This window comes from Chelon labrosus (assembly GCF_963514085.1).
Source record: "Chelon labrosus genome assembly, chromosome: 15".
Taxonomy (NCBI): Eukaryota; Metazoa; Chordata; class Actinopteri; order Mugiliformes; family Mugilidae; genus Chelon; species Chelon labrosus.
This window is the reverse complement of record NC_140348.1, coordinates 21,226,057-21,247,074: the sequence shown is the minus strand read 5'-3', so window position 1 is coordinate 21,247,074 and position 21,018 is coordinate 21,226,057. Positions and strand designations below refer to the sequence as shown.

The window sequence follows — 21,018 nt, the reverse complement described above, 5'->3', positions numbered from 1 at the left end:
ACTCGTGTGACATTTTCTTTACACAAAGTAGAGAAATGCACAATTAATTGCAGAAGGTCAGGTGGAAAACCGATACCTCCAGTCTGGTTCTGTCCACATCCCTGGGCAGTTTAGCTCTCCCTCTACTGGTTATCATGAGCATTTCATAGGGGTACACCTTCAGAAGGAGACATTCATGAGTGAACAGACCTACAAGATTGAGTTAAGCTGCAAAAACCATTTCTATCTTTATCAAATCAAAAACAAAATTCGGATACTTTGGTAATTCTGACTGTGACAAAAGGAACACTGGGTGGGAGAACAGGTGTGTGACAGGAGGCTGCCTGGGTTGTTATTCATATATTTAATTTCTTTAGGTGGAAATGCGGGTGTTGTGGTGTGAACATTTTCCTTTTTGGTGTTGAAACGTGCAACAGATTAAGGTAAAGGGGGGAAAAACATGAAATCAGAGTTATGTAACAAGCTGTATTTTAAGAGTCGTTTAATGCAAACTAAAAAAAGAACTAACATCAGTAATGTAGGCCAAATAAATCCACATGGGAATGACCGTCCTGGAAAACTGAGGTGCTTCTGTTTTTCTTAAACAACTAAGGAGTTCTGCACGAGAAGAAGAAACTCGCCAGTCATAACTGAAATGCTCAATAATAAGCAACTAGAAGTTCTTCCAAGCCCCTGAACCAACTCATATCCACACGGTAATGTGTATACGTCTTTACACACTACACACGTATATAGCGATATGAGTTGTTTGGATGACAATTTGGGTGTTGGATTCTCCACTGTATGCTGCATACAGTATCCAGCCACTTTAAGTCAAAGCTATGTGCAGATGAGCATGGAGAAGCCAGCATGCTAAGCGCTAGAGTGACTCTGCAGCTCCTAAAGCAGCATGCTGAATCAGGAACCCAGCTTTCACTTCCATCAAAAAGATCTTTTAGGATAACTATTATCTTCCACCAATGTCCCCACACTATGAAAAATACCCCCTTGTTTTGTTTTTTTTGTCTTCCCATCAAATTGTCAACAATTTCAAAAATTTCCCTCGCAATTTAAAATGCAATTTAAGAAGAAGGGCGTGTAAATTTTTGCAACATATTTCAGTGTAGACTGCAACGTTTTGATCAGTACAAAAAAAAAAAAAAAAAAAGAAGATACTTGCTTTTGGTTCCAACATATTAGGCATAGATACTCCCCTGTCCATCCTTGCAAGTGCTGCACGGCCATCCTTAATGTGCTAAAGAATAGAACATACACAAATGTAATATAGTGGAAGGGGACTGCAGGGTTAATGGCATGAATATGTCCACTAATGACAGTGGGCCCAGTTTTCACTGGATGGAGCAACTAGCTTGGATACTGTTCAGTATCTCGATTAGTATTCAAGATGGGCAGTCGCTTAACATGTTTTTGGAATGTGTGGTGTTTTTTGTTTTTTTTTAAATCCTGAATTACGTATGACATTTAGCTTGAGTCATAACATTGATAAACAGTACACAGAACAAGACACGAGGCAATGATTGTACACTGCATATCTAGCACTCTGGTTCAGCTACGGGGGGTGGGGGAGGGGGGGCAGTGCGTGTTTGCTTCTTGTATCGTCTGAAATCACTGCACTCCATGCCCTGTAGTTGACATTAATCCATCACTGATGCAAGCATGTAGCGGGAGTGGGCGGTGAGCATACAGGGCGAGGTGCCTCTTGCAAACTCACGAGCAAGCAAATATGTGATGCAAGATGAGGAAGCATGCCATGTGAGAAAGCAGATGAGAGACATACCTGAAACTCTGCAGGACAAAATGGGACAGAAAATGAGACTCACAGTTAATGGTTTTGCTGTCGAGTCCCCTGCCAGGCTACTATCTACAACACTGCTGTCCCTAGTTACATATTATGTGAATCATTACGCAAATATTAAAAAAAAATAATAATAATAATTTTTGTACATGTAGCAGGCCTTTTCTGAATACTGGTGCTAGTAAAACTGACAAGAGATTTGTTTGGTTTCTGTGTTGTGGTTGCAGCTCTCACCTCTGCCTCCTCCACACATGTCACCGTAGCTGTTGTACTGGGTGAAATCTGTCGACTGAGGCTGGAACACAGACAGGTATTAATGGATGGGCATTTTGTCGCTGATTTAGGAAGATAAAGGTATAAAAGATGAATGACTATATACTGCACAATTAGATTCTTTTATGTTTGGACACTGGCACATTTTCACGTTTACCAGAGCATTCTGAAGTTGGAGTTATATAATGAGTATGGGCTTAAAGTTCAGACTCCACATACAAATTGACAGAAAGGTGTAAGAATTACATCCGAAAAACAAGCTGAAACAGTTTCAGTTTGTTTTTTTGGATACCTGGATGACTGAGAACCTTCACTAACCTGGATGACTGAGGACCTTCACAGACACAATTTCTATACTATACACAGTCTTCTATTTTAAAGAACTCAAAAGTGATTGGGCGAATGAACATATTCACCTATAAAATGCTCATTTTTAATACTTCATCGAGTGACAGCCTGATGTCTGGAACCCACGGACATGGACCATAGACTGTATAAATATGGTCAATGTGTCTCCATTTCCATTACAGTCTATGACATGGATAAAGAATAGATTTTCTCCTTTGTGATGCTTTGCCAGGACTTTTCTGCAGCCGCCTCAGTTTTGTGGTTTGTTCGTGTGTCTTTCTGCATTTTTTTTTTAATAAACTTGCATAGAGATGCCCCTGCCTATCGAAGATGTGAATGGGATTTTCTTTACCATGGAAAGACACATAAGATCACCTACCACTTTTGTTAGCCGTAGCCATCCAGACCTTTTTAGCTCATTGTGCCCATCAGGATTTACCAAAATGTTGATTTGGCCACTCATGTATGTTCCTGCTATGTCTCTGGTGGATTTGTTGTATTTTTGCATCTTTTACTCTTGCATTTAGAGTTGAAACTGCACAAATAACGTAGGAATATCCCTTATCTGTCCATGACGCTGTTGTCCGACCACTTTTGAGACCCTGGATATTGGGACCTATATATAAAAATGGTTGTAATTCCTACAGCTTTCCTCCAATTTGGATGTCAATACTCTTCCAAAACTGAAGGTCACAATCTGCTCTTTATGCCCCCTCATTAATTAACTGCAACTTGATAAACAACTAAAACAATTCATCTTGAGTGTAAGTAGTGAGCGCTCACCCGATGCAGCCCGTTCCTTCCATATCCAGGCAGAGAGTTAGTTTTGGTTGGAGAAGTTGGATCTGAAACATAAACACGCTTTTAGTTTTTTTTTAAAAAAAAGATGTCAACCCAAATCACGAGAATTTAGTTTACCAACCGGACATGTTACAGTAAAAGAAATGCAAAGTGTTACAAAGCACAGATGCTGTGTTTACGTAGGTACATTGCTGACAACTCAGGAGGCATTAGCTGATGAGTCGGCTCTGTACCTGCGTCACAGTTGGTCTGTTTGGGATCATAGCGCTGAGCGGAGAGGCTGCGCGCATGGCGCTCCCTGATCTGCTCTTTTTCCATCTCCTCCTTCAGAATTAGCTTCCCCAGACCGGACTGAATCTGCAAACACACGATGCAAAGGCTTTTTAAGAAAACAGGTACGCCGCATCTTCAAGGACCACTGCAGGATTGTTTATAGCTACAGGTGGACTAAGAAGTAAATGTTAAATGTTACCTTATTGAGATGTTCCTCCTGGAGCTGCTTTCTTTTCAAGGCCTCTTCCTCCTCCTCTTCTCTAGATCGTCTCCTCCCTTCTGAACCTAAGAGTGCCGTAGACAAGGCAAAAAAAGTTACACAAACCACATATATATACACACACCAATAAAGACACATATGGTGGGTATCATGCTTCACGTGTACTTGTAAAGTACAACCGGATGAAAAGACTCATCCACATTTGAAATGTAGAGAAAAACAGAACAGATATGGTCGCTTCGTTTGGCTGTGGAGCGGTGAGAAACACACATAATAAATGAGTAATATAGACGGACGGTTGGACACAAATGTGAGACAGAGTTGACGAGACAGACAAACAAACAGAGGGGGACTTATTGGAATACTGTCAAGATTTTAGTGGATGTCAAAATACACAGACCGGCACAATGTAAGACAGACAGACAAAAGTTTGAAGTCAGTCTCAGTTATCTCTGTCCAAGTCATTTGTGGCACTACTGCACACAGCTAGAGCACCCGTCATGGTTGTAAGAGAACGTAAAAATGGTGAAACTGAAGCTACCTCAAGCGGAAAACAATGCGGTGGCGGCAGTGGAAACCAAACTTCTGCTCTGCGCAAGCAAAACTGAAAAGGCAAAATACTGGAAACGCCTGAATGGCAGCGTTAGCCTGGAGTAAAGCAGGGATGCAGTTAAAGCTTTTTGGGGCAGCTGGAAGGGGGGAGGAAAAAAAGGAGGGAGTTAAGTTGAGGTGAGGTGTGTACTGTACAACTACAGGAGGTAGCAGTGCAAACATGCCCATCGGGGGGGGAGCCTACTGTACCTAAAACAGCGAGAGAGTAGGGCCAACGGTCGCCCTCACTCCGAGAGCTGTCATCTGGAGAGGGAGCATGGGCAGCGGGGAAGGTGGCGGATCTGATGATCTCATCAGCGGACTTGCTTTGACGTGCTATGGCAGCTGTATCTAGGTTGGTAACCATGGGAACTGATCTATCAGTGTCTGCGTCACAGTCTAAACCACAGGTAGACAACTCAGCACCATCTGACCGTTGGCTCAGCGATCATTTAAAAAATGGATCATCTTGGTGTATGTGGACATACAGTGCTGTCTACGATGCACATGTCTTTCCTAACAAGTCACAGATAATGGGTATAGGTAAGAGAGTCACGTAATTTAAGGATCGAAAGAAGAACTCATTGAATTGTGCAAATTTCATTTTAAAACCAGGCCATGCCTTCCGGGTTTGGTTAGCTAGAGACAGAACTAGGGCTGTAAATCTTTAGATGATGATTAAACACCATACAAATAACGATTTCCTTAGTTTTTCCTTGGCAATGTACCAACCATATTATTAATTGAACGGTTAATGTCACTAATTCTCGCCTTAGGTGACACAGAAGAAGATGGAGATACTAAAGGAAGAGTAGTCGGTTTACAAATTAGGATCCTGCCGCTTTAATACAGGTGCATGGAAACTAGTCTATTGTAAGTTTGATTGCAAAGCTCAAACTATTTACTGTAAAAGGCCTAGATGGCGCAGATATTGATATAACACTGTACACTGACTATAACACTACATACAAGCACAGAAGAAAACACAGATTTGATCTTATTCAGGCTGCCTCTTGCAATTATCACAACGCAGAAAATGTTACCCAGCCTCGTTCTGAGATAAAGGCCGACCCCAATATTACTGCCGTGACTTGTTAAGACGGACAAAGTGCAGCGCAAACAGGCTACAGGTTCAGACAGAAAACGATTGGAGACAGACTTCAAACAGTGCTCGTACGCTGACGCTGGGGGTGACTATGGTTACATGAATACACAGTTTCAGCTGATTGACAAAAGAAGTTCAGTGACATAATTACTAAGAGGAGTGGTTCCCAACCTTCTGAGGCGCTCTCACTGCACCACCAGATGAACACATGTACCCACTTCATCGATCTCCAAATGGCTAAAACTATACACCGATCAGGCATAACATTATGACCACCTTCCTAATATTGTGGGTCTCCCTTGTGCCTCCAAAACAGTTGTGGCTCATCAGAGAATGGACATGGGCCTTCTGAAGGTGTCCTGTGGTGTCTGGCAACAGCCTTTTGTTAGTGGGGGGCCTTTGGGTCCTATGCGTTGAGGGGAGGGGCCTCTGTGGATCATCCCACAGATACCTGATCAGTTTGGGATCTAGTGAATTTGGAGGCCAGGTCAACACCTTGTGCTGTTCTTCATGTTTTTTTTTTTTTAGTTGTTTCTAAAGCGTTTCTGTGTGTGTGCGCCTGTGTCAGGCTGCATCCAGCTCGGGATGGCTGCTGCCGTCAAGGAGTGTCATTGCTATGGGGTGGGGGTGCCTGGTCTGGTCTAGGTGGGTGCTACATGTCTAAGTAACATCCACAAGAATGAATACCAGGTCCAGAAGTTTCCCAGCAGAACACTGAATTGCCAATTCACTAGAACACTGAATTGCCAATTCACTTCTCCTGTCAGTGGTTTTAATGTTGTGGCTGATCGGTGTACATGAAAGTGGTTCAAGTTACCATAAAATATTTATCCATTACTTTTAGTTCATAATGTTAACGTGTAGTCTTGTGTAGACTTTCGTCCATCCATTAATTTCTAATTTCCATTTCACTGAGACTGGATTGCGGTAGCAATCGACTAAGTAAGGGATTTCAGACGTCCCTCTACCTAGAAACATATTCCAGTTCTTCCTGGGAGATCCCGAGGCGTTCCCAGGCCTGACGAGATATAGAATCCCTTAAGCAAATTCTGGGTCTAGCCTGGGGTCTACTCCTAGCTGGCTGTGTTGACAACTTGATTTCAACTGTACTGTTATGTCAACCCCACATATACCCCAGACAACCCATAATTTTTTAGTACTGTAAGCACCCCCAGTTGGGAATCACTGGCTTAGATCATTACACTAATAACCAGACAGACAAATAATCAGTATTTTCACAGCAAAACTGACAGTACTATAAGAGGTCAGGTACCGTGTTGCTTGTAGATGGGCGGCTTTCTGTAGATGTTGATCCCCTGATCTGAAAACGATGAAGTTCAGAGACAAAAAAAAAAACATTTACAGAGTATACACTAGCCCCTGTAATGCATCAACAGCAAGACATTACACATTAGGATTACATTACATATTTCCCTTTGCCTGTATAGTCGTGAAACACGAGGGTAGAAAGCAAAAGCTGATCCAAAATTAGACAGATAGATAGCTAGATAGATAGCTAGATAGATAGATAGATAGATAGATAGATAGATAGATAGATAGAAGGGATGAGCAGTGACAGGGTGCGCTCCCGCTCCTACCTGGGAGGTGGAAATGTTTAGGGGTCTGAGAGAGAGGCGGGGTGACCGGCCGGCTGTCGGGCCTGAGCGGGAGAGGGGAGCTCCGGCCACTCGGCGGGTCAGTGCCTCCAGTGAGAAGAACCAAGAACAGAACATAAGCAGGGACACTAGAGTCTGAACGGTGCCAACACACAGGAGGGGACCAGCCGGAGCCATTCTGAGCGAACGGGACACATTCTGGTCGGATCTGATAAATGCGGTTAATGGCGCTGAACAAAAGCGGATCAAACCAGCAGAGTTTCAAACAGCAAGATTCAACGCTCGGGAGGTGGGTTATGACTCATGGAGTATGATGACGGTTAGCCTATAATATGAGCTCACTGTTGGGAAGTTAATATTTCCCCGCATGCAATAGCTAACTTATTTGAACAAACCTTTGGTTTTATCTCTGCCATACTGCTAGCGTATCGGTCAGAGAATGCAAAAAAAGTTATCTAACATTTGGGGAAGTTTGGATACTGACATACTAATATCTCTAAAGTGCATGCAAACACAAACACAAAGGACCTGACAGCTACTCTGGCAGAAGCTTTTAGTCACATTTGACCACATCCACACTAATACGTTTTAAAACTACAAATTAATGTTTTAACGGTATTTGTCCAGACTAACAACTTTAAAAACAAAGGTCACGTGCCCACTAACAGTACAGAGCTTTGCTTTAACCAACAACAAGGTGTTACCGAAAGTAACACATGATTGTATACTGGCAAATAAGGCAACATAATCCAGTGGTACCAGCAGCATCATCCATCATCGGAGGAAGTCAAGGGGTACAGTTGGAGGACTCATGTAAAAAAAAAAAGATGAAATCGCAAAAAGTATGTAGACACCTGCGTCATTGTTTCCAAAAGTCTCAGTTTTCTGCCCATGCAGACTAAAACGTGACCCCGAAGTTTTCAAAGTAAAACAAGGTCAATCACATTTCCACGTTTCCAAACAAGACGTCCTAAAACGCTGGGGTAGCGTGGACGCTAGGCATAAATGTAGCAAAAGTCGCGTTTTAAAATGAAAAGTGTGGATGTAGTCTTAGTACGTGAGGAAGCGGTGGCTCGGCTGCATGGATTTGACCAAGACAAAGGCATGAACATTCAGTATAGCACTCATACTATAACGAAGGATGGCTATGGATCCAGAATGACACATGGGGCACTGACGGGAGGTGGCATCTCAGGTGACGATGGAGGTGATGTGTTGCCTCTGGGTGGCGGGGTGGGGCGTGGAGGGGGCAGCAGATAGAGGAGTGGAGTGGGGCCCTTACCTTGGCTATGGGGGAGGAAGTGGTGTCTGAAAGGGGAGGTGGGGCGGGAGTCACTATTTCTGGAGCCCACACTGTTACTGCACAGGGAGGAGCAGAGCTTCTGCATGCCTGTCAGAGCCTCTGCGGGGAGGGATCGATGGAGTGTGGGGGACGGGGGGCGAAACACCGGGTACCAGGCAGCAGAGGTGGACGGAAGGTGAGGGGCAAAAAAAATAAAGGGAGGTATACGGGGTTCAAATGTTGAGAGGAGAAAATAAAAGACACTCAGAGTGAGAAGGTAAGGAGTATTCAAAGTGAACAGTAAGAAATAAGGAAAAACTAGTACACTTTAAAATCAAACTTTTAATGGAAAGAGAAACTTTGTTGTTAAGGGCGCAAAATTGACTTTGGTTGTTATTTGGCAAAAGGTAGGATTGTCCATCATTTAAATCAAAGTAAGAGAAAGAAAAATAACAACCTCAAGTCAATTTTGATGTTAAATAGATCAGAAGGAGGGAAGTAACCAGTGTCATCTACCCAACGAGGATCCTTATTATCCTTACGTCACTGAAAACTGCTAAAATCACCGATTTAATCACAAACAATGTAAATATTCCACACGTACGCACGCACTGAACTTGTCTTTCTAAGCACCCACCTGGTCTGTGAAAATGCTGCGGTGACCGTGACAACATGGGGGTGTAACCGTGGCGATTGTACACTGGCGATCCTATGGAGCCCTGACTGGTGGACCTTTGGAGGATGCGTTCCCTCCTGTCGTAAGAGCCCTGCCACACACACACAAACACACACAGGTTATTACACAAAACTGCCTCAGGGGGAGAACACTCACAAGTGGGAGAGGCAGACGAGAAAATTGGCTCACCTCACCGGACGGGGTCGGTGACATGTTTCTTGAGGACTGGAATAAATCAAAGCGGTCTGAATTATAATTCAGTTTGGAAGATTTTCACACATATCAGAGTGAATATAGTTTTACGTAACTCTGCTCCGTGGCTAAAAAACGGCCTAAAATGCGCTTTCCGCTCTGATTTAGGTTCTGATTTATCATCATCAGCACTCACCACGGCGGCGCATCTTACCTTGTCATCCGGCAAGGGGGAACGCTCCCTCCTGGCAGTGTGGAGCTGCGAAGGACACAGAAAGTTCAGGACTGCAAAAATGCCAAAAAAAAGCTTTTAACACGGCATGAACAAACATCGCACAATATCAGTGCTTTGTGTGCATTGTTTCATTGGCCTTCTCTTACAGAAGACAACTGGATAATTTGAGCACTGGTTCACTTAATGTGCAGAGAAAAGCATGCATGCAGGAGAAGAGGCATGCATTCTGTGTGTTTACCTCTCCCACACTCTCTCGTCTCTCGTCTCTCTCATCCAGGGAGGTGGTGTACATAGGTTCATAGGTAATAAGATCGGGGCGCTCAATGTCATAAATGGCTTTGACTTTTGGAATGGCAGCTAGGTCTCTGTAATCAAGGATCTCATTGTCTACTTTTGCCTAGGAAGATAGATAAAGACAAACATCCATACACACATAGAAGCAAAGGGAGATTACTACTGTTATAAAGACAAAAAAGTACATTCTATTACAGAGAAAGGTTTTAACTAGAGACATGGAACAGATTAACAATCCTAGCACAATCTATTTAGCATGAATAACAGGTCAGGTTTGTGTTCCTTACATAGATTGTGTGACCCGGTGAGCCAGGTATGCTTGAACCAGGTCTGGAACAAATACTCTCAGATGACGACCTCGTAGGCTGTGAGAAGGAAAAAGAAAACACACATAAGCAGCTGTTAGTCACAAAAATACCAGCCAGGCAGCCGCGGTCCTCAGCCGTCTGCCATCCCCGCATCACACGGGATCACCACCCAGAACACGCCACCACTACACCTCAGTTAGGCCTTTATATTACTAATAATATGAGCGATGAGAGGGAGCTGCGATATCCGTATTTACGTTTCATGAATTACATGAAGTACTTTGAGATGCCAACATGTCATCTCGTGATTAGGTCATTCATTTGCAAATCTGCAAAGTGAATGAGTGCTTTAGCGTCGTGATTTGATGCTCTTGAGAACCTCATGCCTGTTTATGGGAAATGAGCATTTTGAATGGCAGCAGCAGGTCTTGAATGTAGCGTAATTACAATGAGCTTTTCACCAAAATGGGTAAATGGGGATTTTTTATTTTTTTTTTCCGAAAAGACAAATTAGTCTTTTGTTGAAGTCTTGACTGCTTCCCCAAGTGTGTGCGCTGTCTGTGCGCCATGCACCTTTTAACATGAGTTGTTTTTAGGTGTTAAAAGACAGGACCGAAGACTGAATGGCTCTGTGGGACACACAGACGGCACTGCACACTGTCTCCAGCAGATGGCAGCATACAGTGCATCGTGTCCTAACTACATGGTGAAACACAGGATGATGCCATCTCATAGCCAATAGCGAATACAGTACCTGCCTTTCTGTTTTTTGGAGGAATAAGAGGGACGGAGGCAATAGCTGTGGAGGAAGGGGAGAGGGGGGTTCACAGGACATCACACGGGGGGTTGTGCCTCTCCAGCCCGACCCACAGTTCACACATACGTCACATGTCAATACGCACATGATCCAAAATTTATATATTACGCATGCAAAGGCACACACAGCCACCATCGCACACCAGACACCGCCTCAACAGGCAAATTATTTAAACCACAGCAGGTTAAGGTTTAACAGGTCAGCGTGGGAGCGATAACAGCCCATACTGAAGCCCTTGTTAAATAAACCAAATTTCCTGTAAAACGCCATCATGAGACGCAAACAGAGAGGCACATTCAGTCGAGACAAAATCAAGGACAAAGAGGTCCCGAATTCCTACCCGCTCCCTGTGCCTCTCCTCTGTTCTGGTGGTGTTCTTGCAGCCGGGATGCCAGACTGTTGATCCTGAGCAGGACGGAGGACGGAGAGGGGACACATTTAGAGCAGGTTCATGCATACATTCATGTAGATTTTATTAATAAAAGGTTGCTCATACTCCATATATTATTACAAGAGGGTGAAATCTCATATGGAGTTGTTTAAGATTACGCTCATTCTAACAGATATCACTTAGTGATGATGTAACTGTCTCGAGTGTCTGCAGTTTGATTCTTTTCAACTGAATTTGGTATAAAGGTTTCTCATCGTCACCTTCCTAAAATAACAGCCTAAGTAATCTTTTGACATAAATTCTCTCTTTTTTTTTTTGCCTAAATCATCTCATCATAAATGATGCTGGCTGAATATCATATATTAAATATTTGGTTCTGTTTTTTGTGTGTGTTTTCTGTAACAAAATTAATTAAAATGACATGGGCCATTATCTTAAGAGGTTGTCAATATTATTAATTGATGATTTCCTATTGCAGTTTGTCTTTATTCATGATATTCATGCATGTCATTATGTATTTTCAGCCTCCTTACCACTTCAACCATCCATTAACTACTTTAAACCTGATACGACATCTAAAAAATTTTTGTACATTTCAGATATTTACTTTTATATAGTTTCTCTTGTCTTACCGTATTCTATTTTTTCTATTTTGCACCCTTGCTCCCTGCCGCTGTAACACCTTAATTTCCACACAGGGATAAATAAAGCCAGTGAAGGTCAACAGCTGAAATCAATTTTCAGATCGCTGGCGGATTTGAGAATAAGAGGGATGTGAAACATGTGCGACGGTTTTCCACAGTCATCATAACTTGAACACCTACAGTACATATGAGAGATTTGGCAGTACACAGAGTTCTCCAAAAGAAAATCAGGAAAACACCAAATGAATGAATAGGTGTTTACGTACTTAGCAGAGATTTATAGAAGGGGGATTAAAGCTGGATTAGTGTGGTCTGTCATTTTACCAAGACACTTGGCTACACAGTCAGAGTCAGTGAAATTAGTTTGTTACATAGCACAAAAATAAAAAAATAAATCCACCTGGGCACCAGCACATACAGTATATACTGCATAAGTAGACGTAACACATCATGCCAGATCTTAGAATACTTTCTTATAATTTGTCATGTGCCTTTGTATGCACAAGATTATTCTACTAACAGTCAGCAGGTTTTTAAATGGCTCCTTACCTCTGTGCCTTACACCACCCAAAGTGGAGCTCTTCATTTTTAAGTTAAAAAAAAATAAACGACTAAACAAACCGACTTTTAGCAGGGCAGCGAAAAAATATAAATAAACATAGGTCACCTTGCAGATACATCTCTTCCCCTTCTGTGAACATCTGATTGCACCTGCTGCATCGCGCACAGCTGGGGTGGTAGTGCTTATCTCCTGCCTGCAACGCACACACAGCACAAAACAAACTTGACATCATCATCATGGAGGATGAAGATCAATAAAAGCCGCCGGGCAAAGTGAGTGAAGACGAGCTGGGACTCCCAGGAAGTAAACCTGGAGCTCCACCCGCTACACCTCAGCTACGTGTCTTTCCACTAACACACCGTCAGAGCCAGGGACAGTTTCATCAGATCTGATGCACCGGTAACCGATCTCACTTCCTCTAAAGAATTACCGGCCAGCAGTGGGTGAATGTGCTCCCCTTAAAATCCTTCTCTGAACTTTAAAATAGCTTTTGCTCTGTAGTTTGTGGGGTTAAATGAGGATCTGTGAGACTATGCTGCAGTGTGAAATAATTTAATTCTTTCCAGGTGTACATCTAAAGGTGTTTATAGTGACTTTGACCACCATGACACTCACCAGTTTAACACAGTGGACCTGACTTCAAATATCTGAGTGTTCCGCTTTGTGATAATCTGCATAATGCGATCCAGGGAAATGATCTGTCGGCCTGAGCACCTGAATTTCTGTCTACGTTGATGTGGCACTTTGCATGCAGAGTGCTCCATTATAAAGCCCGTGCGACTTTAACCACGGGTGATAAATAGCCAAATGAAATGTTGCCTGCTGTATAACAGCCCTCAGTAACATTTCAGCAGGAAAGTGGCCACTTGAAGATATGAAGCCTCTGACTAACATTTGCATTTTACATTTTGCTGTATCAGGAAGTCGAGTGACTGAGTTTCCCTCTCAGGTCCAATAAAGGTGAGTGTGTAGTGCACTCTCCTTGTTTCTCTTCATCTCTGAGAGCTGCGTTAACCGCCCCAACATTAATAAGCCATTCACTCTGAGAACAGCTAATATGCAACACACCAATGGACGAACAGTATTTGACCTGAGTCTTGGGTCAGTGATTAGACTGATCAGACAGGCTGGAATGGCTTTGGTCTCGCTGATCCACTGGCAGCAGCTCAGGGGTGAGATGCAGCAGCCTTTTCCTACTGCCATAAAGGCCTGCCTTAGCGTTGGATTACTGTAAGCCCGGCTGGCTGACTAGCAGTCACATTTTCATGCCATTAAGTGACACATAGCTAAGTGTCTGCAGAATAGACAGATCTGCACTTGTTGGAGCGGCCAGTGAACAAAGAGAGCATCAAAAGTGTTGTTTTATATCAATCTGCTAAAACAACACTTATAAAGGCTGCAGCCCTTACGACAGTATTAATGTATAATGACCACTTCCTAAATGTCACATCACATTAGTTGTTTTATGTAATATTTATGTAATTTGCAGAAATGCAAGCATGCATGAGCATCCAGAGTTGGAAAGGAGCCGCAAATATTAATCTTTTAGTTGTACGCGCTCATGTTAAGAGTCATTCTGGCTCGGTGCTGAGGAGATTACACCGGAGATTATCAAACTAACATTTCACAATTCTGCTGCTCCGTGCAACATCCTCTCTCTACGTGCACGGAAAGCAGATGTTACAATGAAAAAAAAAAACAAAAAAAAAAAACGATTAATTGTGAACTGTGTAAAACCCACACAATGCATGCACAACATTTTAATTTTAGGCTTACTTCAGTAAAAACATCTGCTTTAATTGTAGATCTGTGAGGATGCAAGTCACACTGTTGCCCATGAAGTTGGCATTATTAGTTTTCCTCTTTTTATTCCTTTTTATGCACATGAATTATATGTCTAGCAGGGATTAATCAATACAGTTTTAAGCAGATGTACACCCTATCTGTCAAGAACAAATCACAACAAATATACTTAAGAATTCATTCAAACTTACCTTATGCAGGTTCACATAAAAATCACGCATAAAATTGATTAGCAATTCTCTTCTACACCTCACACTCCATCTGTCTGTTCTGAGAAGCCAGTGTGCAGCAGGCAGGAGCAGAATGTGATATGCTGATATGTGTGTCTGGGTCATACCTCTAGCACCTTCCCTGTGATGAACTGATGACACGCCTCACACTGAACTCCAAAATGGATCTGGTAGTCTTTCTCACAGTAGGGGGCGCCATCCCTGTTGAGGAGAGGGACATATCCAAAAATAAAAAATGTAAAAAAAAAAAACTGTGTGAGAACCTTATGCAGGGCCCGAACTTGACCGAGCAGCGCTGTAATTACAGCAGATATGAGCCACTCACTTGCTGATGTACTCCCCGGTCAGCACTTTGCTGCAGGCCTTACACTTAAAGCAGCCCAGATGCCACTGTCTGTCCAGTGCAAGAAGAGCCTGTCCGTTCTTGATGTCCCGGCCGCATCCAGCACAATCTGTGAGATAACAAATTGGTTTTAAAATCCCCTCACAACAACAGCAAAATACAGTCAATTGCGTAAGGAAATATCTAAAGACAGCCTTTAACAGGTACACAATATTACCCACAAAGATGTCTGTGAAGATTCTTATCCTGGTCATAAAACAAAGATAAAACAAAGCCAACTCAAAAAGCAGCTTTTGTTTCAGCTTTGTTTTGCACATTACACATGAAGAGTGAGACATCTTGTCACTTCAGACCCAAGACACTAGATGGTGATAGAGAGTGGCAAGCAATGTTCTGACAGCTGCCTCTTTCTATCATCCAAGTCTCTCTTGCCGAGGATCTAAAAGCCCCATCACATGCAAGCTGAAAGTGTAAGAAGTTGGTTTCTGAGCGAACTACCTTCTTGTCATCTCTTCTTTAATGAACAGACGACGAGAGCAACACAGGGGGATGATAACTACGTAAGGCGTAACAAGGTTGCGATGATGACGTGAGTAGAATCGGCATGCCTTATTTATAGGTGACCTTGTCTAAAAGCTCTTCAAACGCCAGCAGAGACACCAGCAGGGGTGAGAGAGAGAGAGAGAGGGGGAAGAGAAAGAGGGATGAGCCGAGCTGAAACAGGGAGGGTTTGAGGGCTGCACATCCCCGGCTCCAGAGGAGAGGAAATGCACGGCCATGCATTATTTAGCAAGGCCTGTCTTGTGTTGTTCACGAAGGAACGTGGCTTTTCCAACACGAGGCTGAGCTTATGGGGGACAGCGTCTCCGTCTGTTGGACGCTACAGCCTGCTGTGGGAAACAGATTCTGTTCAAAGTCACCAAAATTTGCCCACCAGGACCACCACTGATCTCTAATTAACGGTTTGTCGCCTATTTGTTTAATCTTTTCAAAGCTAAGCTAACTGGCTCGCTGTAGCTTGGGGTATTGATCTTCTCAATTAAGGCTCAGAAATAAAGGGAATAAGTTTGTCGGCAAAATAAGTAGCTTTAATGATGGAAAACAGTTTTGGAGGGCAGGATGTTGGTAATACTGTGGCTCTATCTTGAGCATCATTTAATTCACAGTCCCACAAGTTTCTATTTAGGAGATTTTTAAATCACTGTCCTCCAGGTTAGAACAACGATTGACTGATGAGGGATTCAAAATTCTGTATTTCTTTTTGGTTCAGTTCATAGACTGTATAAAGATGGACGATGGAACTGCTCCTCTAAAATGAAGCCAAAGCAAGTAGAGCTCCCCCTGGTGACTGGCTGCAGTACAGGTCATAAGCTCCACCCCCTCCATGTTAGTGGGTGGGACTTGGGCCAAACTAAAACACTAAAATACACGTCAAATTATTTTTTTGTCAATGATGGTTTCCCTGGCTCCAAAGTCGCAAGATGGCGCTGCCCATACCTCCGGGAAAATAACGACAGTTTGGCCGATGAAAGGAAGTGGCGACACATTGTCCATATTTATATACAGTCTATGGTTCAGTTAGATTTATTCTTGATAATGTGTGTAATGTGACCGTAAGATTATTCTACAATAGCCCAAATATCACAGCTGAAATGACGGTAAACAGCTATCAAATGTCATGCCGGTATCGCACATAGAAGCAAAACTTTCCAGACTGTAACATTTGGTAAAAGTCAAGAAACGGCTACTTACTGCTGGAGCCCAGGATGTCCTTTGGTCCTGGAGACATGGGCTCCACACAGTACTGACAAAGACAGTCCTTCCCGTTAAAGGTCACCCTGTCCCCTGCAGGGAACGGTCGTCTGGAAGACATCAACAAGCAGTCAACAAAACATGAGCCGTGGCCCCGTGGTAAGTGTAAGAGTTAATTAGCTGTGGCTCGCAGGTTGTCTGACGGGGCTGGAGATGACAGGCTCGATGATGCGGATGTGTGTCAACGCGGCCGGCCCGAGGAGGCCTGTTTAGTCCGATGATGTGGACATGACACTCAGTATCCTACTGTACGCTGTCTGCTGGAATCCCTGCCACCAGCTTCAGCTTTGTGAGGTCAACAAGTCACATCATTCTGAGAATAATTTCATTATTACTAAACTTTGATGCTCTGCTTCCACTGAAATGTTCATATTACGTTACTGCTGACTGTGCAACCTTCATTACTTGGTGACACCCCTGTTTTCTCTCTGTTAAGGCCTATACTTCCCTCAAAGCTGCAGATATATTTGCCGCTTGTTAGAGCTCAGTGCTGCTACAGAAGCATCTGCCTGGGTCGATCTGTGAAACGAGTGGCGTAACAAGAGTGGACGTCTTACTTGCAGATGGTGCAGACGAAGCAGGCAGGGTGGTAGGTCTTGCCCAGGGCGGTGACCACTTCTCCCTCCACAAAGTCTCCGCAGCCATTGCAGCGGGTGCCGTGCATGCGTTGGTAGTCCAGCGTGCACAGATACTCGCCATTCTTCATGAAGAATCCCCCCTGGGCGAGGTCACAGCCGCACACTATACAGGGGACACACACATTGTCACTCTGTGAGTCGGGTCGTTCAGCGCTCTACCCACATAACTCATAAAAGCATCCAACCATCAAGCAAAGCCACCCAACATGCATCAGTGGCTTTGTTAGGACTTGCTAGTCTGTGTAATCTGGAGAGGCTCTCTTAATGCGTGAAATGGATGCTGACAAAAAAAAAAAAAAAACGGTGACAAATACAATTTAACAGCACTGTGCATTGCAATGGGAGGCACAACGTAAAATCCTTTCATCAGCAGTCACGTAAGAAAAAGGAACATTGCGCTCGGTCTCTTTTGTCTATTAGTCAGAACTATTACGGCAAAGGTTCATTCGCTGTCATTTTAGAGGTTGACTGCTCAATGCTGCAACAATTCTGCAATTGTCTAACCCAGGAAATAGCCTTCATGTGTTTTTGAAGATAGCCGACTAAGAAATATTCATAAACACATAGTCGGGCTCCAACAAGCTTCCTTCTATTCATACACGACCTTGTCATTTACTCAAACATGAAAGGCTGACAGAGGCTGGATTACTAATCAGGGAACAATTGGGAGTTGGGTACGTTTTAATGTTGGTGTGACATTGAAATTGTACTGAGCATTTGAATGACTGACTGAACTGGAGAAAAGAAGGAAGGCAATCATTGACTGCAGTGGCTCCGAGGCCATAACCTGCATGTTTTTTTGTTGTTGGCTGCCCACTGTAGTCTTTTCAAATCGCATGTGTACAATGAAATAAGATTAGAATCAGAGACCATGTTTCCATACACAGTTATCTATGTATGTGAAATGAATTTGGGTTTAAAGAACACTCTTTCAGCTTTAAACGGATGGAAGTCTCATGCATATGGAGGACAGATGTGGAAGTTACACCCATTTCTATACACAGTTTATTTTAAGGGGCTCAGTAAATGTATTTTTTTTCATACCATGAATAGTTTCCTCCTTTGTGATGCTTTGTCATGTCAGCTGCAGCTTCTTCAGGTCTTAGTTTGGTCTTCAGTGAGTATAATGCACGCTCTGTCCAGTTGAGATCAGTTTACTGACTCAGATATTGCAGTATATATTCATTCTTTACCTTCAATACTCCCGGGTTACTTTCAGAGAATGTTTTGGGTCATTGTCCGTGTGTACTGTGAAGCGAGGTCCAGTCAGTTTTGCTTCATTTGTCTGAATCTGAGCAGACAGTATAAACCCACACACTTCAAATTCATCCAACTGCTTGCTTATGTCTTTGGTGCTAACGGGAGTCGTGGACGCCCAAACATCATGCTGTCTCCACAGATGATGTTGCATGCTTCAGATCATGACCCGTTCCAACCCTGATCCATACTTCTTTCTTCTTGTCATGCAAGCAGGAGAATGCTGTGCAATTTTTGTTTTAAAGGGCTGTCTGACAAAGTCTGATCTTGAGACCTATGTATGGTTTGCACTTTCTGCTGAGCCATCTCCACCTTCTCTTGTGAAGTCTTCTCTTTATAGTACCCTTGGATAATGATACGTCAACCTCCGGGAACCTCTATGGACGTCAAGTTTGTTTTATGTTGCTAACCAGTGTGTTCCTTTTTTTTTTCTCCTCAGAATTTGGCCACTCCCTCTGTTCTTGCAAACTCTCTGATGGATTGACTTTGTTTTTGCACAGTAAGGGTGGCCTGTTTCACTTGCACTGAGGAGTCCTTTGAATTCACATGTATAGTTCACAGAAACTATTTCCAAAGACATTGGGAAACGACTCCAGACCTTTTACCTGATTAATTTTTACGATGAAATAGTAGAGGAATATCCTACATCCGTCCATGAAGTCAAGTGTCCCTGCAAACTGGAAACTGTGCATAAAAATGATTGTAATTCCTACGTGTTTGCTCCCATTTGGATGTGAAAACCCTCAAATTAAACCAGAGAGTCTGCACTTTAAGCCCATTTTATGTTACTTAATTGAAACTTTTGTATGTTATAATAAACAGCTTAAATAAAAAATAAGAAAGTACCCAATCATAGTGTATCCACCTAACTGTATGTGAAGTTGTGCTGTGCTGAGCAATGCTTAAAAATGCATAAACATATGACTCTATATAAACACCTATTTTCCATGAGCCATAGCATCATTTACTTTTTTAAAAAACAGAAACAACAATTAAAACCTCACACTGTTAAAGACACGTCATTCGTTTCATTACGGCAAAAAAGACTGCTTATTATGGGGGGAGCTCAGTATATGGTTTGATCATTATAATAATGTGGCTGTATATACAATATAACACCACAAAATGACTGTGAACCCTGTGGGGTCCACCATTCCAGCATCACAGTGTGAAATTAAATGGCCTTTTTGGAAATGCCGCAGCAAGAAAGCAGACAACATTTTGATGTCTGAGATAACCACACCTAATCATTCTTATGCAATGAGCCACGCTAAGTCCTGCGGATGAATGAGAGCGGGTGAGGGAAAGAATCAGCTTTAATTGCATTAGGGCTCAGGGATGATGAGATTAGCTTGTAAGCTAACTGAGTCAAAAGAAAACCAGCAGTGCAGATTTGGTGGCCTTTTGAATGCGATGTCCAGCCGCTTGGGCTTTTCATAAATCACATAAAAATGCCATTTTGGAAACTTTATAGACTTGTGAAATTGAAATGAAAGTGAATTCAGAGAAGTTTTGGTTGAGCGCATTTTGTGGAATGAGGAAAGACAACGCAAAAAGAACCTATTTTGACAATTATCTGCCAAGACATTATGACTTTTAAGTAACAATAAGCTCATTCACCCGGCGTGAACAGGACTTATCATTAGTACAGAATTATTATTAGTCAGCCTAAAGGTTGGAGACAGACAGCTCACAAAGACTAGGACAGTGAGTCTTTTGGCTATTAAAGCTGTCCTCGTGTCTTCTTTGGTAACCGCTAACTTGAGCGCCGCACACTTATCACCACCGACTACAGAAAGGCATGCATGTCCACTCTTAAAGGACCGAATTAAGTGCTAATCTCGGCGTTTGCTTGTGTTATTCTGGGACCTTGGTGAACTAAGCTATCTCCATAACAGTGCTCCAGTTGCAGATTAACTACAAGGGCTTCAGCGGGGCAGGCTCAGCGTAGAATGAGCATGCCTTTTCAGACGTGGGTGGAAACATTGTGATCATGCCAGAAGTCTATCAGTAATAAGGCTAAAGACTTGCACTGTTACGTCTAATAGCAGTCAGCTATGGCACTTTAATTGAAGTAGTAGAAGTCATGTCACCATGCAGCCTTCTGTGTGCAGAAAGGACATTGTGAAAGGACTTGGCTGCTCCTTAACATCCTATGATTGGGATGCTGTTTGGGACCGTGACAGACAAACTGAGCAATTTGTTCAGTTGCACTTTTTTATTTTCGCCTTATGTGCCATCAGACTCCTCGACACCTGCAAACTGTCGTACTTCTCAAGTACACACAAGATTGAGGAGAATCCCCTAAAAACACAACTGTTGTTTATTAGGCAGCGCAGTGAATGAAAGGTAGCAAATGTCCTACAATTGTGGCAGTATCAAATTAGCAGTGAATTTTAAAAACTTCACACTTTAGCGGACAGTTTTCACACAACTCCCACATCTTTTCTTCTCATTCGCTGAAAAAAAACAGTCTTCCAAGCTGTCTGAGGGTTCATTTTTAAATTGTAAA

General features: G+C 42.9%; 1 protein-coding gene across 5 annotated transcripts in view; it reads right to left on the bottom strand.

The window, feature by feature from the left end:
• Nucleotides 1-1,619: 1,619 nt before the first annotated feature.
• The window catches only part of ablim1a (actin binding LIM protein 1a), a 39,417-nt gene continuing 20,018 nt past the window's right edge, over nucleotides 1,620-21,018 (bottom strand). For 3 of the 5 annotated variants that reach the window (XM_084561984.1, XM_084561981.1, XM_084561983.1), the window contains exons 3-20: nucleotides 17,169-17,352; nucleotides 16,552-16,661; nucleotides 14,782-14,908; nucleotides 14,564-14,657; nucleotides 12,529-12,616; nucleotides 11,167-11,231; nucleotides 9,989-10,066; nucleotides 9,646-9,804; nucleotides 9,387-9,431; nucleotides 9,170-9,205; nucleotides 8,942-9,071; nucleotides 6,680-6,727; nucleotides 4,512-4,700; nucleotides 3,690-3,775; nucleotides 3,451-3,574; nucleotides 3,200-3,261; nucleotides 2,030-2,090; nucleotides 1,620-1,785 (exon numbers count right to left, since the gene is read on the bottom strand). In XM_084561984.1, the coding sequence (XP_084418110.1) occupies nucleotides 1,643-1,785; nucleotides 2,030-2,090; nucleotides 3,200-3,261; nucleotides 3,451-3,574; nucleotides 3,690-3,775; nucleotides 4,512-4,700; nucleotides 6,680-6,727; nucleotides 8,942-9,071; nucleotides 9,170-9,205; nucleotides 9,387-9,431; nucleotides 9,646-9,804; nucleotides 9,989-10,066; nucleotides 11,167-11,231; nucleotides 12,529-12,616; nucleotides 14,564-14,657; nucleotides 14,782-14,908; nucleotides 16,552-16,661; nucleotides 17,169-17,352 (1,829 nt within the window). In that variant the 3' untranslated portion in view covers nucleotides 1,620-1,642. The remainder of the gene's footprint in view (nucleotides 1,786-2,029; nucleotides 2,091-3,199; nucleotides 3,262-3,450; nucleotides 3,575-3,689; nucleotides 3,776-4,511; nucleotides 4,701-6,679; nucleotides 6,728-8,941; nucleotides 9,072-9,169; nucleotides 9,206-9,386; nucleotides 9,432-9,645; nucleotides 9,805-9,988; nucleotides 10,067-11,166; nucleotides 11,232-12,528; nucleotides 12,617-14,563; nucleotides 14,658-14,781; nucleotides 14,909-16,551; nucleotides 16,662-17,168; nucleotides 17,353-21,018) is intronic. The other 2 variants (XM_084561982.1, XM_084561985.1) reach the window with 1 other exon arrangement.